Consider the following 17,721-nt stretch of genomic DNA (forward strand, 5'->3'; position numbering starts at 1 on the left):
AAAAACCTGCTCAATGCCACAGATCACTTATCACGGTGAGTGGGGAGCCACTTCAGCCAACGCTAATGTGCAGCATCCACCTGGATGATACAACAGCAGCCATTTTTGCACTCACCACACATTCTCTGTTAGGTGGTGTAGGGGTGAGTTAGCCAATTAGAGACTGGGGATGATTAGGGTGCCAGAATGACCAGGCTGTTGTGGGCAATTTAGCCAGGACATCGGAGTGAAGCCTACTCTTTACAAAGGATGCCCAAGAATCTTTTATTACCTCAAAAGAGTCAGGACCTCGGTTTTACACCTCAAATGTTGTTACTTTTTCACATGTCTGTATGTCCTCCCCAACTCTTGTCTTCATATTTTTGCGCTCACTTGGCTATGAAGACGACAACCGCACTCACGCTCAGAAGGCGACAAGTTACCTGCTCAAGCAAAGTCACATAAATCCCTGTATTCTCCAATCCTGATGCAGATATAAATAAATACAGTAGCAGGAAAAAAAAAAGAGAAAACCCGACACGATCCCAACCTCTATTGTCCTCCCTTGTCTTAACAAAAAAAAACATACATAATTCACAACATGACAAACAAATCTTCATATACACAAAAAGTTCAATGAAATCACAGAAAGTGTGGAGATTGAGAAATGGATGAAAGCCGGCCAGGTCCCAAATAATGAAGTGACAGACAGCCACAATACAAACAGTGCTGTTTTGAAGTCTCACCGATGACTCCAGAAAGCAGTCCCACAGCCCTGGCATGTTGGTGATGAATTGATCTTAAGTCCTTTACTGCCGTGTGTAACAGGATAAGCAGTGATAACCTGGGGATGCCTTCCATGCAATAGATAGATAGATAGATAGATAGATAGATAGATAGATACATAACTTTCTTTCTTTCTTAATCCCAAGGGGAAATTCACATACTCCAGCAGCAGCATACTGATAAAGAACAATATTAAATTAAAGAGTGATAACAATGCAGGTATAACAGACAATAACTTTGTACAGTATAATGTTAATGTTTACCCTTCCGGGTGGAACTGAAGAGTCGCATAGTGTGGGGTCTCCTCAGTATGTCAGTGGAGCAGGATGGTGACAGCAGTCTGTCGCTGAAGCTGCTCCTCTGTCTGGAGATGATCCTGTTCAGTGGATGCAGTGGATTCTCAGCGCCCGTCGCTCTGCCATGGATGTCAAACTGTCCAGCTCCGTGCCTACAATAGAGGCTGCCTTCCTCACCAGTTTGTCCAGGCATGAGGCGTCTCCAATAATAGCACTGCTTGACGTGATAGATCTCGGTTCTCTGATGCTTCCTTTATCTTTCTCTTTTTGAAATGTGTGGTCCTAACTCACACTGTAGACAACCCGGAAGTCAAAGGAAATCCCCACCTCCTCAAGGGTCAAGTGCCGTGCTTGGTGACATTCCTTGCAGATGCAGCAAGGAAACTCCTCTTCAGGTATTGCATATATATATATATATATATATATAAAATACATGGAAAAGGTCAAACAAACACAACACTTGTATATACTAAACAAACATGACTGACATTTTATGTAATCCTGGGACTTTGGTCCAACTTCACCCAGAGCTGACAGCTACTGCGACTCCACATTCTCTTCTCTGCTAATCTCTGGACCCCAAACAGAGGAACAGGGAGAGCGGAGAGGCAGGTTTAGATACTTTATTCAGTCACTATAGATTTAACAATCTAAAAACAGAAGCTAAGTAAGAGTGTCTGTGGCAAATCACCGTACAACCCTGAATGTTCCCAGCCTGGACATCGCACAGCGTGGGATCTTCTTGGTAACTTTGTTCTTCCTGATGAGACACCCCTAGCCCCTTTCTGTCCAGTATCATTCTAACAGATCATATCAGTACAAAGTGTGCATTCACAAAGCTATCCAATGGTTTTAAGGCCTCCCTTTTTATGCACATGGAAAGTCCATTAAATAACTTTTTTGTTGTGTCTGGAGCTTCACCTTTCTCACTAGCCCTTCCTACTTGCCTACAAAAGTCGTCTGCTCCCCTATGTTCTGCTGAAAGCCCCTTCTTTGTAAGCTTACCTTTGCCTTTTCTCTACTGACACTACCTGTTTTGTGTAGTTTGAGCACACTGCCATTACAGAAATCAAAAGTTCAAGTTAAAAGAAAAAGAACTTACACGATGCAAGATAGACAAAAGAAACAGAAAAAGGTTTGGGGTTCCACCCTGTATATTCGAATTTCTATGAAAAAAGAAACGCAGTGAATTTCAATGAAGCCAAGTAGTCACTTCAGACCCTGTCCAAAAATAAGACTGAGGAAAGAGGCTGTTTTTATAGCTGCTGAGGAGGAAGGGGTGTGTCCAAGGGACAGGAACTGGAAGTGAGGTTACTGGTAGGGAAGGTTCTGGAAGTGAAGGTGGACTTAGGCAGGCTCCTGTTCAGAGGGTCTGGAGGGGAGAGAGAGAGAGAGAAAAGGCATTAGGGCATCTCATTAACCCTTTTTTCCGGCATGAGATGTAAGGGGTGTGTCCAAAGGACAGAAACCGGAAGTGAGGTCACTGGTAGGGAAGGTTCTGGAAGTGAAGGTGGACTTAGACAGGCTTCTGTTCCGAAGGTCTTTGGGAGAGAGAAAAGGCGTTAGTGCATCCCATTATTCCTTGTTCCGGCATATCACGTTCAACCAAGCCCATTGACTGCCTCCCATGCGCTTGTGTGTGACAATGAGCTTATTATTTTTATGTATAAAATGACAAAACTTCCAGTATTCAGGCATAATGTTGTCTGGTGTCCACAACAGTGCTCAGATGTGCAATGACCAAAGGAAACAAGATGCAAAAAGAAAGAGGGGCATAAGGGCTAGAATGTCAAATGAACAAAGGCAACAATAACCAGAAAGAACGAGAGATGGTGCTGGACTTTATGAGTCCTCTTGTGGTAGACCACCTGGACAAAGATTAGTATCAAGGGTGCAATTATCTATCTGCTCCGCACGGCTTATTTTCACCCGGACAAAGCTGGCAGCACTGTGAGGATGTTTTTTGAATTCTCCAGTTCCTTCAGTACCATCCAGCCATCCCTTTTAAGGGGTCAGCTCAGAGATATGCGGGTGGATGAACCTGTGGTGTCCTGGATGATGAACTATCTGACCAGCAGACCACCAGACACACCACAAGGAATAGGCCTGTCTCCTCATCTCTGCACTCCTCTGACTATAAATATAACAGCAGGTCAGGTCACTTGCAGAAATTCTCAGATGATTCTGCACTTATGGGGGGGTGAGACAAAGGAGAGGAGTCAGGGGGAGAACTTTGAGAATTGTCTGCAACTTAACATCAGCAAAACCAACGCCGCACAAACAGCTTCTATGTTCGGTCACTATTCAGAGAGTGGTCCACTAATACAAGTACTTGGGGGTCCACATCAATGACAGGTTGGACTGGCCTCATAACACAGATGGACTGTAGAAGAAGGAGCAGAGCAGACTCTTCTGTCTTAGTTGACGGTGTTCCTTTAATATGGGAAGTGACATCCTTCATCTTGTACAACTCTGTGATGGGCTGGTAACATCACTTCAAGGGAGGCCCACCAAATCAACACACTTAATTAAAAGGCAGGCTCAGTTACTGGGGTGCAATCTGGACCCCCTAGAAGTAGCAGTGGAGGAGAGAATAAAAACAAAACTGTGTGCCATTATGAACAATGCTGCACATCCTCTCTCTGACACACCAACACTGAGGATTTTCAGCCAACGAATCATTCAAGAAACACAACGGGGGGCTCCTTTATATCAACAGCTAATCGGCTCACTGGGACCGGGACTGTCAGTTCAGAAGTTTTCTTTCTTTTCATCATTCTGTAGTGCGTTCAGACCAGTGTGTGTGTGTGTGTGTGCAGTTGCTTATTTGTTTTTTTAATGATCTTCTGTAAAAAAAAAAAAAACTGAAAAACTGATCCTCCTTGGGATAAATAAAGATCTGTCTGTCTAATCCGAATAAAACCTGACCCAGGTATGAGTGGTGTAAACTGCTAGAGACCTAAGATTGCACACATTGACCTGCCATATTTGACTGTTCAAGTCACAGCTTTATGTAACAAACGTCATGTTTTTGCCACACCAGACTTTTTCATCCTCTCAGGTTTTTGATATGTCAGTTTATTATTAAAATGAAGCACCTGGCTTTCCTAATGCATGTATTAAATGTACATTTTGTCTCACTACAAAACTAAAGAATAATTTTCATTTCTGTTTAATCATTTTAGGACCTCATTAAGGAAATACACGAAGACATAAATAGCACAAAAAGTCAAATAAGGAAAAACAAGAAACAGCAGAAGAGTCAAGGACGCCTTTCAAAAGAATCAATCAACAGGGCTCAGTCCTTAGCAGCGTCCATCCTTAACATCTGCCCGAGTGACCTTGAGGAGATACTGGATGTGGACGATGAGGTATGTAACCACCTTTGAAATGACAGCACAATGTTCTTCACCCTTTCTGGAGTTCTTTTCAGCTGACAACAGTGTATGGTGTAATCTTCTTAGTAAGATTTTGTCATACGACATCAAAAAGGCGCAGCACCTGTATCTGTGTAATCTGTTTCAATTAAGATTCTTTAATATTATCTAAATTACCGCTTACTGCAATAGCACACTATCTACAAACAACAGCCACACTCGCCTCGTGCAGACTACACTTCACACCACTACACCTTTTATGCTCTTACTTGTGACGAAACATCCATGGATTAAGTTATTTTTAACACCTTTATCAGAAAGTACCCAAAGATGAGTAGTCAGATGGTAGCTCTAAGCTGCCATTGTGTCATGTGATGGACTAGTAATCCCATCATGCATAGGTAACGCCTGCCAGGTGTCTGCTGGGATACGTTCAAGCTCCTGTAGTTCTGCACTGGAAGAAATAGTGCAGAAACTGAATGGATTTGCTTTTTTTTTTGTTTGTTTAAGATCAAAAGCTAGTTTCATTTTTATAAATTTAAATATTCAAAACAACCCTCCCTCTGATACCCTTCATGAAAGAGAATCGCATATCACCTTGGTGGGCCGAAGCCAAATGCAGATTGTTTATGGAAGGGAAACTCTGTAAACCTCTGGAACTGTAGTGTTATCATCAGTGACACCAGATTGTGTGATCATATAACCCTCTAACTGGGAGGACGTGCCCCAGTTGTATCCTTAGTGAAACTGCATTGTGACCCCCCGCTATTTACACTGCAATATTGCAGCAGTGGACGAAAACAGATTCCTTCAGCTTTGCATTCTAAGGTAGAGCACACAAAATACCGACTTGTTTTAAAAGCACAAGACATTCCCATGACTGAATCACTAGTCAAAGTACCGAGTATTATATCTGTGGCAAAGGATCTGCGCTGGTATCTGAATGGTTGCAGGTTCAAATTCCTAGTATTGCCAGAAGGGATCCTACTCCTACAGGCCCTTAACCTGAAAATTGCTCCAGGGGTGCTCAGACCCCCAGAGGTCATGAGAAAAGACAATTACCTCTTGGGAATTAATAAAGGATGCCATCATATATATATATATATATATGGTTAAAAGTAATATATAGGTTACATTTCTACTGTATATAGGTTAAAGTAATTTCCCATTCAACTAGGGCTCCGTCCTTACTACTGTGGTTTTTATTTAAAAGCAGTGTTTTTAAGCAATACTCGCCATCCACACTAGCGCTTGACCAAAATGTCACCGTCCACACTAAAATGACTTGACACGTACAGTACAGGCCAAAAGTTTGGACACACCTTCTCATTCAATGTGTTTTCTATATTTTCATGACCATTTACATTGGTAGATTCTCACTGAAGGCATCAAAACTATGAATGAACACATGTGGAGTTATGTACTTAACAAAAAGGTGAAATAACTGAAAACATGTTTTATATTCTAGTTTCTTCAAAATAGCCACCCTTTGCTCTGATTACTGCTTTGCACACTCTTGGCATTCTCTCGAACACCTGTGAAGTGAAAACCATTTCAGGTGACTACCTTTTTGAAGCTCATCGAGAGAATGCCAAGAGAGAGTAAAAAAGTAATCAGAGCAAAGAGTGGCTGTTTTGAAGAAACTAGAATATAAAACATGTTTTCAGTTATTTCACCTTTTTTTGTTAAGTACATAACTCCACATGTATTCATTCATAGTTTTGATGCCTTCAGTGAGAATCTACCAATGTAAATGGTCATGAAGATAAAGAAAACACATTGAATGAGGAGGTGTGTCCAAACTTTTGGCCTGTACTGTATATGACGTGGACGCTCTCCTATACTAAACACGTGTAAATTGGCAGAAAGAGGGACGGGTGACGCTGTCGGCCACAGGATTGATTGCAAAACTAGTGACCAGTAAACTATTTTCCCTTTGCATATGTATGCAATGTTCAAACTGTACAAAATAAAATTTAAATGTGTACAGATAAGCAATACAACAAGCACTATGGATAGAAACTGTACTATGTCTTTTATATGATTTTCTTCCACGATGGCTGACCAATCAGAGAATGAGCTGTTCTGATGAGCAGGGTCCAATCACAGAAAGGCTTACTAATAAGCAGAGGCAAATCAGAGCACCATTGGAGTTGGCATTTTTACATGTCTACGTTTTCTCCTGTTCACACTGCAAAGTGAGCTGGCATTGTCAGAAGTACACTACTCTGGAGAGTGTTTTAAAGAAGGGCCGTCTTAATGGCAACATAGGCCCCCAGGAAAGTAGTGCGCAAAACAGAACCATTCATAGGCATCAGAAACTCTGTGGGCATCCAGTCAGTGCCCATTGTGCCCATACGTTAAGATGGCCCTGTTTTAAAGTCTTCATTTTCGGAGCCTTCGGTTGGCTTGCCTCTCTGTAGGGATTGAATTCTTCTTCTATTATGTTTTGGGGTTTTTTTTTTCCCTCAGTTTTCTTCTTTTTTTTTTTTTTTTTTAAATAAAGTTCTGGATTTTTTTTGTTCTCAAGATGGATTTTGAAATTGTTCGTTATACATGTTTTGCCAATTTTATCTGCTTAATGGTATACTATTTTGCTTTCTGGAAACAAAAGAAAAAATAAAATTATATATATATATATATATATTTATATATATATATCCATCCATCCATCCATTTTCTAACCCGCTGAATCCGAATACAGGGTCACGGGGGTCTGCTGGAGCCAGTCCCAGCCAACACAGGGTGCCAACCCACCGCAGTATATATATATATATTATGAAAGAGTTTGCCTGGAGCACAGACAGACACAGGACACCAAGTCCAAAAGCACATGTTTATTTCTGTTCTCCTACTCACAACACAGTGCACCAAAATAGCCACAATAACTCGCCCCTTTTCTTTACTTTACTTTCCTTTTCTTCTTCTTCACCACCCTCACTTCTCCACTCACAAGCTCCATCCTCTGCCTCCCAACTCCGGCTCCCTGAAATGGAGTGTGGTGGCCCCTTTTATGTTGCACCCGGATATGCTTCTGGTGCGCCCGGATCAACTTCCTGCAGCACTTCCTGGTGTGGCAGAAGTGCTGCCAACAAGGTCTCTGGGATTGTCCAGGTGCCCCCTGGCGATGGCATGTGGTATAGTGGGCCCCAATGTAATCCAGGGGGACTGCCCTCTTGCGCCCCAGGGAAGATATTGCCCCTCTTCTGGCCCTTCCCTTCTCATGGTCCCCAGTCGTCTGCCACAATATAAATATATATATAATTTCCCAGGTAGTGTGGATGAACTAATTCACGTCAAGGTCTCAAAGGCTAAAGTCTACCTGGCAGGCAGCAGTTCTGCACAGGACGCCAGTCAATTGCAACAAAAATCTTTCTTTCTTTTTTTTTCCTCCACTATACAAAAGAAGATCTAAAACCCTTAAAGGAGGCTAAGCAGCTGGAACTTTTTATATTTAGCATTGAAATTAGCTTTACTTCTTTTCATTGTGTTTGTTTTTTTATGTGCTTTTTTATTGATTTAGTGAATCTGAACCCTTCATTGTAAATGTTTCAGTTTATTTATCCACAAACAATGCTTTGTCTGTCTTCCTTTTTGTTGATTGGTTTCTTAAAAGGTATTGTAAACTGTGGGAGATAGCGGCAGTGTGAGATCCAAAAGCCAACAGCCAGTCTCTCCTGGATCTACACTTGTTTACAGGCCGCAGGTCTCTGAAGGATTATTAATCAATCAATGCACTAGTTAGCCGCATTAAATCAAGGATCAGGTTTGATGGTTATATTTCAAGGACATTGTTAGATCACAGAAATAATTGTTTGTTCAATGGCATCTTAACACACGTTTCTGGAAAGTGCAACCACCAGAGCAGCCTTTCTACTAAATCTCAGTCCGCAGCAAAGGAATGAAGTAGAGGTCTGCAGGTACTGATTTTTCTGTTCCAATCCCAGCCAGCAAAATTTCATCCCATTTCTAGTCTAGTCCTTATAACTTATCCCCCTAAGGTTCCATTTTGCACCTAAAAGTATTCCTGCTTTCCCTTTTAAAAGGCACTGGCATCGGGCACAAAGCTTAAGCAGATTCTTTAAACAGCAGAATCTGTGAGGGGGAAAAAAAAATTACAAAGATTAAAGTAAGTCTGTTTAAGACAGGGGTGGCATGGTGGCGCAGTGGGTAGCGCTGCTGCCTCACAGTTAGGAGACCCAGGTTCGCTTCATGTTCTCCCCGTGTCTGCGTGGGTTTCCTCTCACAGTCCAAAGACATGCAGGTTAGGTGCATTGGTGGTCCTAAATTGTCCCTAGTGTGTGTGTGTTTGTGTGCCCTGCGGTGGGCTGGTGCCCTGCCGGGGGTTTGTTTCCTGCCTTGCACCCTGTGTTGGCTGGGATTGGCTCCAGCAGACCCCCGTGACCCTGTGGTTGGGATATAGCGGGTTGGATAATGGATGGATGGATGTTTATGACAGATTCATTCTTTCAGAGTTGATGTATTAATATCACTTTCAAAAAACAATCAACAGGTGACCAGATGTCTTCTTTTTTCCTCCCAGACAATGTCCTCTTCTGGAGAGTCAGAACAGGTTGATATTTATAGAATCCCTAAAATTGTCATCTTGATTATTACTTACACTGCGTTAACAAAGAGCAGACCTATGGGTGATTTTTGTCCAATCCATGTGTGACTTGTATGTGCTTTGAACCTGCAGTCAGTGTAAGCCACGAGCGGCGTAGGGTTTGTTTAAAGAAAAACTCACATGACAGTGTCACTCGAGTGAGGTGACAGCAAAGATGACCAGCTAGAGCCACAATAGCATTCAGCACCAACTTATAAAAGCAAAAGGTGCCCAAAAAATACAAAAGTGAACATCTACAGACAAATAATAAATAAATAATGTACCATCCATGTTTTCAACCAGGAAGTCAAATATACGATCTTTACAGCTGGTGTGTGCGGCTTAAAGCTTATCTTCACTCTGAAAAGCACAAACCCCCTGATAAGGGAGAGTGACGCAGTGTTTGGTGAGACATATTTTTATTATACTGGGGGGCTTTGCCCCCTGCTCGCTTAACATGCCAACGCCCTGGCCTACACTATGCACTAGCCTCTTTGCGGTTCTACTGTTCGCGTATGGGGTTGCGGATGTACAATTTAAACAGATTTTTATTTTCATGGGAGTTGTTACATTTGCATCAACACAATGTATAAGTGCCCGTGATTGAATTTCGTTTCTTTCTCTCCATTAAATAAAACGACTTTTTCGAATGTTTGGCTCCGAGATTTATTTGTCTTTGCAAAAGCTATTCTAACGGGAAACTTTTAACGTTTTAATACGAATGGCATATCAAGATCTCCTTTGTTGTGTAATGTTATCTGCGGAAGATGTACTACATTACCTTTCTTGGATACATCCTTTTTTCTACGTTAATTTGTGCATTGTAAGACTGGACGTTGTTAACGGTTGCAGTTATCCTTCGGGATATTGTAAGTTGATGTTTTCATCTTCCGCACGATCACCACCAATTGTTTCAGCACAGTCTATTGATACGCACTTAACTAATTTGCATTTGACATTTTGGACACATTTAGCCAATTTGATGTGTAACCAATCAAGATTTTTGGCGTTAATTCGTTTGACTTCCTCGTTTCTCGGTGCTACGATTGCGCATGTACTCATTTTTTCTGTTGATAACCCTTCGAAATGAAATTCTTCAGTAAGATTTGGACATAATATGTCTTCTTTAATTGGGAACTTAATGTGAGGAAAATGTACGAGAGCTGAGAGCGCAGGAAGTGTGTCTGACAAAAGCATTCACACGAATGAGAGTTGAGAGGACTGTGATCTTGTTTGAAAATGTTTGAGAGGAGGGCAGGACTTGAAAAAAATCTCAAGGCAAAAGTCTTGACTCGCATGACTTGAAAAAATGTTCCTTCCAAAAAGTCTCGTCACGTCGAAGGATTTTTTTTATACAATAGAGAGATGTATATTATATTTCAAAATGTTCCTTTATAACTAAACATTTTTAAGCCAAGACTTCTCGTAAGTTGCGATGCATGTAGCTTTCATCAGTTCTTCAGATGTTAAGACATATAAGGGTACAGTGAAATGTTTAGTTATAGAAGCTCAAGAGAGTATTATACTTTTTTTTTTTAATATATACTATTTTTTTTATAAGTATTATAAAATAAACAACCTAAACACACATAAAAACATCTGTCTTGGGTAATAAGTGAGCTGCCGCCATCTGATAACAGGCTTGTCGGTGGCAGTAAGATGTGGTCAGACCTGCCCAGATGTGCCACAGGTTTTCAGGCTTTCACATTTGAATAGAGCAAGTCCAGCTTGTCCTCAAATGGGACAGGATAATAGATGTTTGTTCATTCAGATGTTCCTCTATTTAAGTAATGTATGTTTAAGATGATTAAACTGCTTGCAGTTACAGGCAGTCCCCGGGTTACGTACAAGATAGGGACTGTCGGTTTGTACTTAAGTTGAATTTGTATGTAAGTCGGAACAGGTACATTATTTCAACAAATGCTATTGCTGACCAACTGTAACCAAGTGCTCTTCCAATGAATAATGGAGTTTCACCTCTCTTTGACCTTTTTATTATTTCTACTTTATTTTCCATGGTGATGGTTTTTCTCTTCTTTACTGTATCACCAGCACTTGCATCACATTTGTGTTTCAGAGACATTGTTGAAGGGTGAAGACAAAAGATTAAGATGAGTTCTTCTGCACAGCACTGGACAGCTATCACAGCAGGCTGGCACCCCTCGTCAACACGTCTGATGTACTGACAAGAGACAACTTCCTGCTATGTATGTAACAGTGCAAGCAGGCTTGCTATTGAGAATGAATAGGGGTGGCGAGGGGCTGTTCATCACCAGCGCACCTCACCTACAGTATGCTGCCTGCAGCGTCCGAGAACGAACAGGGTGCGGCCAAAGGCGTGTAGTGAATCCCCCACCACTGCCCCCATTCAAGAGGCAGCCATCCGAGGCACACTACAATGCCACCCCCGCCTCTCTGTTCACCCTCAATGGCCTCCGTTTAGCCACAACCAGGTCACCACTTGCAGCATCACCAGCCGCTCACCGAGAACGAACGGGGCAGCCGTGTGTAGTGGGCGGGCAGTGAAACCGCTCGCCACTGGGAGCCGCCCGAGGGACAGTACACTGCACGAGCACCGAAATCGCCCCCCTCTAGCCTCCGTCCAGCCACCGCTTGCAGTGTCCCCAGGCCGAAGATGACGGCGCGCCAGTTACAGATGCGCATGCATCACAGCTGCGGCTTCGTTTGTAAGTCGTAGGTCGGATGTCCATAACCTGGGGACTACCTGTACTTATTTCTTCACATCCCTGTGTGCACACATTTTATTGCCGAGCTCTTCTCTCTACTGAGTCTTGCCCATTCTTTTCACATAGGGCTTTGTGCCAATCACTCCCTTTTTATTGTCTTCCTATCTTCATCAGGGGCACTGGGCACCAAGAAAACAGTTTCCTCCCTCACCTGTATTACACAGCTGCTGTGAAATGTTACAATACTCGGATTTATTATTAAAGTTTAATCACTGACCTAACTTACGCAGATGGCTGTCAGAAACAACTGGTGCATTTCTTAGGGAAGCACTCCGTTTCGACTAACAGTTTTGAGACATAAAGCGGAAGTGAACCCAGGGTAACATCAGCTTCTGTCTTCTCGTATTTTAATGAGATGAAGGACACATTTAATTTAATTCTGTATCTGACCTATTGTTCCCTTATGATTTCATTATTTATTCATGTTAATAACCTGCTACTCAAGATTTTACACTCAATATCAACTTAATCATCAGCTATGGCCCCCCCTTCTGCCACCAGAGCAGCATTAATTTTTGAGCCACGGATTCAACAAGATACTGGAAACATTTCTTAGAGATGCTGACTCAATACCATCACATACAGTAATTCCTGCAGATTTTTCAGCCACAAAGCCATGACTCTTGCCAAAGGCAGTCTACTGCGTTGAGCTCTGGGTGTGTTACTGTTACTGTCATGTTTGAGGTGATGTGTGGAAGAAATAAATTGGAAATATTTAAAAGAAAGAAAATGTGTCCTCAACTAGGACCTCTTTGAGTAATTAAATAATCAATCAACCCAAAGAACCAGGCAGGAGGAAGCTTGTTCATGGCGTCATTCATTTCTTTCCATGAAGAGGGATACACTGTGAATGGAATGGTTCTAGAACAAAGACAGAGACGCTTATTTGTAGACAATTGATTTTACATAATAGTGCCGAATCAATGCTTACATATCATCTGACATTTACTGTGATTGGTTCATTAGCTTACATACCCATCTTACATTTATTCTGATTGGTTAAAAGACATAAGATGTTTTCAGCAGTCACCATAGCAAGTCAATCTTCCACTACATTTTTGTCCTTCTTAAACATTTCTTAAGGTCAACCTCTTACTCTCCTTTGAAATGTCTGTGTATGTGACATTAGCTGGTGGTTTAAGGAATTGGACCTTTTAGGACATTTTATTTCTTTGTTGCTCACCCACCCTTCATGTGGCTTCCTCATATGCTTACTTAACTCTTTATGCTGCTTACACATTAACTACATTAACCTTAAATAACTGCTTTGCCTCTTAATTGCCTTTATTTTCTCTCACACGTGGCACATTACCTGTTTGAAAAGCATTGACTGTGGCCACAAAGGGATGGTCAGTGGCCTGAGTACTGAAATGATGATGAATTGCCATTAAAAGGAGCCACCAGCCTACACCATTGGCAGAAGGCAGCATGGACTGGTAAATTGACGCCACAGGATTCATTAAACCAGAAAATGCTGTTGTTGTAACCGGACCTGTGGAGTCGGTTACATAAAAGCTTCCGCAATTCCTAGTATCACTGACCCAGAGTTCTCAGTTTATGGTAACACCAACTCCGACTCCTCAATTTATGGTATCATTGACTCCAACTCCTCTCTTTCTAATTAGACTAATACATTTACTGTGTTGATTGAAAGCATACAGGGGATTTTATCATTGCCAGGTACATCTTCTAACACTTTTGGATGAAAAGGCTGCAAGTGTCTTTTTAAACGTAATATTCTTGTAGGTGCATTCTTTTCAGAAGCAGTAAAAGTTCCTATTTTTGATTTACATACCTTTTCACCATCATCTTCTACAATACACTAACATCGGTAATGTTTCTTATCGGTTGTGTGTTCAAAAACTGACAACTTTGTTAAAACTCTTGTTTGCTATTGTGAATTTGTACATTGGGTTTAAACTACCATACATTTGCAAAATGCAATTGGAACGTATCCTGATAAGAGAAAATGTTTCATTGGATTAGTACAATGGTACCTTGAAATACGAGTTTAATTCGTTCCGTGACTGAGCTCGAAAGTCAAATCCCGATTTTCCCGATTGAAATTAATTTAAATGAGATTAATTCGTGCTGGCCCCCACAAAACCACCCCAATTTTTTGTTAAATGTTTTCAACATAAGAAAAATGTATTTATAATGAACAAATATTATACACAAACAAAATAAAACCTAATACATAAAAGAGAATCTAAAGAAATAAGCAGATGTCGGTGAAGCCGATTAGCGTATTGTAATTTTTTTTCTTTCATTTCACTTTTGCTTAACTTAATTTTCTTCGTCACTATTTTTTTTCTTTTCTGCCACCCTTTCGTCACTTTCATTCGCAGGGCGTTTCAATAGAAACCTGTCCAAGGAGTTTTGTTTAGTCCTCCCCTTTAGAATGTTTCTGAAATGAGTTAGGCGAGTGTCATTAAATAGCGCCGCTGCACGATCAGTTGCAACTTTTTCGGGGTTTCTTTTCAATAAAGTCAAGTGTTAGGCAAGTGCCATTAAATAGCGTAACAGCACGATAGGTTGCAACTTTTTCAGGGTGTTTCTTTTTTTTAAAGTTCAACACTTTTTCCCACATTGCAAACACTTCCTTCCTTCACTCTCACTTGAAGAGATAACCTCCTCCGCGATACCGATCTCCTGCAGAACCTCCGTATGTTGCTGCGTCTGTAGTTCCGTCAACTCCTCAGTCGTCAGTTTCTCAGAATGTGTGGTGACTAGCTCTTTGATGGCTCATATTTCGAACTTTGGCTCTTAACTCAAGGCAATAAATCGACCTAGTGACGGCTCATATCAAAAAAAAAAACTTGTACGTTGGGGCACTTGTATCTCAAGGTATCACTGTATATGTGAAATTGGAAATTTTAACACCATACACTGAAATTAACAGTCAGTCAGAATCGATACATTTTTACTGACTCCACTCCTGGTTGTAACCTATGTGATTTAGGGTCCTTGTGCAAAAAAATTACAAAGGGCTGTTAAGTAATTTGGGATTTTGTGGCCTTGAACAGGTTTGTCCATTCTTTTCTGATGTTTCTCATTACCGTGGTGTTTCTACCCATGGCTCAGCTGCTCACTAGACGTTTTCCTGTCTCTGTAAAATTTGTTCACTATCATGTGTGAAAATCCCAGGTTGGCAGCTGGAACCACCATGTCTGGCAACAACAATCGTACATATTTCTGGTTGAATGATAAATGAACCTCTTGGCCATGTCTAAGCAGTGTCTTTGTTGAGTTGAGTGGCTATTGGAGACCAGGCTGTTTCCACTAATAAGCATATGAAGCTAGTTAACAGCGGTCCTTTTGACAGAGTGTGATGCACCCTTTACTTCCGATGCATATTTTGCAGTTCATATTTTCAAAAGCATAGCTGACAATTCTTTCAAAGTTACATCGACTCCAACACTATCGTCGTAACACTAAACGACAGAGAGCGCACATGGCACCCGCGACAACACGTCGTTCACATCTACCACTCGTTCATTGATGCTGTCGAATGGCAATGCATTATCTGATGCTACAGTTAAAACATGTAATATGCTCTCTGTACACGTAACGCGCATTTCTATGTCTAATTTGTTTTTTTCAGGAGATTTTTCGACTGTACATCATAAACGGAAGCTTGCTGTCTGTCAGCCCAGGTTAACAAGAACACCTCTGATCTTTGCAGTTCTAAATCCCCGCCCCTACTTTGAGCCCCGCCCTCATGAGGCATTGGATTGGTTTAGAAATATGAGCCGTCTAATTGATCCCACCCACTTTTAGGCACAATTCACTCCTGGTTGTCTTTAGACTTGAGTATCAAACGTCTGGATTCAGTGAGACTAGTGTGTTGGTGACGCACGTATCTCACAAAGGACGTGTACTAAATTTGCATCAGTACAGCAGTGGACACTAGACGTGCCTTTCTTAACGTAGTTATGTCGACATTTTGGTACATTTCTGTCACATGTAATAACATTTTTGTTTTTGGAAAAAATTCCAAATTTTTGGCTCATTTTTCCGGCGGGGGTAAACTTAACACTAAGGGCGATAAGTGGAGTTGTTAATGGCTAACCTGTGCTAATTAGGGCCTAGTGACGCACATAGGCTTTGTTTGTATTGATGCTCGTTTGATTTTGCATTATTCAGTGTTTTTTTTGTATTATTATTGTTATTTTTATACTTCATTTTGTGTTCCTTTGAGTCTTTTATTTTATTATCACAGTGGTACAAAGAAGTTGATTTGAGTTTGTAGCGTGCGGCCAGGGCTCTTGTCCCATGCTGGGAGGACCGGGTAACAAGCGTGGCCAGAGCGTTACCTCCCCCGAGACGCTAAATGGCAACTCCCCTGAGTAACAGCGGTGCCTCAGACTTCCGCAGGGCTTCATGGGAGTTGGAGTGTGGTGCAGCCCTGTTGGGATTCGCAGGCGCCACCAGGGGGTGCTGCAGCAGGAGCTGCTGAACCCTTATGGACAGTTCTTCCACCACATCCAGAAGTGCTGCCGGAAACGAGTAATCAAACACCTGGAGCACTTCCAGGGTGTTATAAAAGGAGGCAGCAGCCACTGCTCGGAGAGCCAGAGTCGGGAGGAGGAGCGACAAAGCTTGACCTGAGGAGTGAAGGAGGAGAAGGAACAGAGTGAAGAAAGAGACTTGTGCTGTGCTTGTGCATGAAATGTGAGGAACGGGGAAGGCGTAACCCACAAGGGAAAAGAAAAAATGAACCTGGTGTGCCTTGAACTTGTGTCTCACACGTGTCTGTGCGCTGCCGGCCTGGTGGGCCACAAGTTATAGACACTTCTTCTTTCAAACAAAAATGCATTTTAATTTCATGACTTTATCTGTGATGTGAAGTGTGCATACGTTGTCTCTGCTCAGATTTCTTTTGCCTGCTCTCCCCCTGTTTTTAACACGAAAATCTTTTTGCCTTTCATGTGTGTAGGAGCCTAGTGAAAGTGCGGCAGCGAGAAGAAAACAACAAGAATGGATGGATAATGTGGCGCGGATCCTCGAAGGACAGGTACAACGTTTAATTGCTTTTTTTTCTTTTTCTCATTTACCCTGTGCATTACCAAATCATTGCTACAGATTAATTCACAAATCCCATAGGCACGCAGTCCTCGGAGAATAAAATATGTGGTTGTCATTAGCGTCGCGGCGCATGTATATGCGTGTAAACATACGAGTGCCACTAATTTGTCTCTTGAAGAAGAATCTTTAGTAAGCCTCTGCTCGTTTTACCCATCAAAAAAAAATAATAATGATGATGATAATAAGAATAATAATTATAATAACAACAAGGCACCCATAACAAATACTTGAAACGGATATGTTATGAACTCCATTTGAAAAGCCACTAGCTGACAATAAGCCGATAAATATACACTATGTATTTACTTACTAAGCCCTCCATTTATTTATATGAGTTGTGCTCTTACTCTGTAATTTTTTATTTTTTCAAATGCAGTATTTGAAACCTGAATTGCCGAGCGCTTGGAGAACAAACCGACTGTCCGTATTCAGTGATTAGAGACATGTTTGATATCGAAAGAATAAATAAGAATGCTATTGTATTTTTTATTGGGGATGGGAATACTGCAACTCTTTGTTATGTGAAGGCCTGGCACGCGGCATTTCTACACAGGACACCTGAGGAGTGCTTCACAGATTTTGGTGACCTTTATCCACAGACCTGTTTCCTGTCAATTCATGTTTTCCTTGCAGCCGGACAGCTGTTAGCTGCACCGCCGTCCTGTATTCTGTGCAATATTTTCTACTGAGACCAAGAGCTGCTTGTTAGTGGGAACTAAATATTGATTTGGCATCCTGTCGATGCAGAAAGAATGAAAAAATGTCCACTAGAGACCCCCTCAAACATATTCTTATCGACATTTTCTGGGCAGAGTGGAAAGCTGCTCAGTGGATGACAAGGC

At 41.6% G+C, this 17,721-nt stretch overlaps 1 protein-coding gene across 1 annotated transcript in view; it reads left to right on the forward strand.

Annotated features, from left to right (window-relative positions):
* Positions 1 to 17,721, forward strand: part of cntln (centlein, centrosomal protein) — a 503,405-nt gene that overhangs the window by 443,107 nt on the left and 42,577 nt on the right. Inside the window, exons 25-26 of the mRNA XM_039758210.1 lie at positions 4,247 to 4,432; positions 16,731 to 16,808. Coding sequence (XP_039614144.1) covers positions 4,247 to 4,432; positions 16,731 to 16,808 — 264 coding nt within the window. The remainder of the gene's footprint in view (positions 1 to 4,246; positions 4,433 to 16,730; positions 16,809 to 17,721) is intronic.

This window comes from Polypterus senegalus, chromosome 7 (genome assembly GCF_016835505.1).
Source record: "Polypterus senegalus isolate Bchr_013 chromosome 7, ASM1683550v1, whole genome shotgun sequence".
Lineage (NCBI taxonomy): Eukaryota > Metazoa > Chordata > Cladistia > Polypteriformes > Polypteridae > Polypterus > Polypterus senegalus.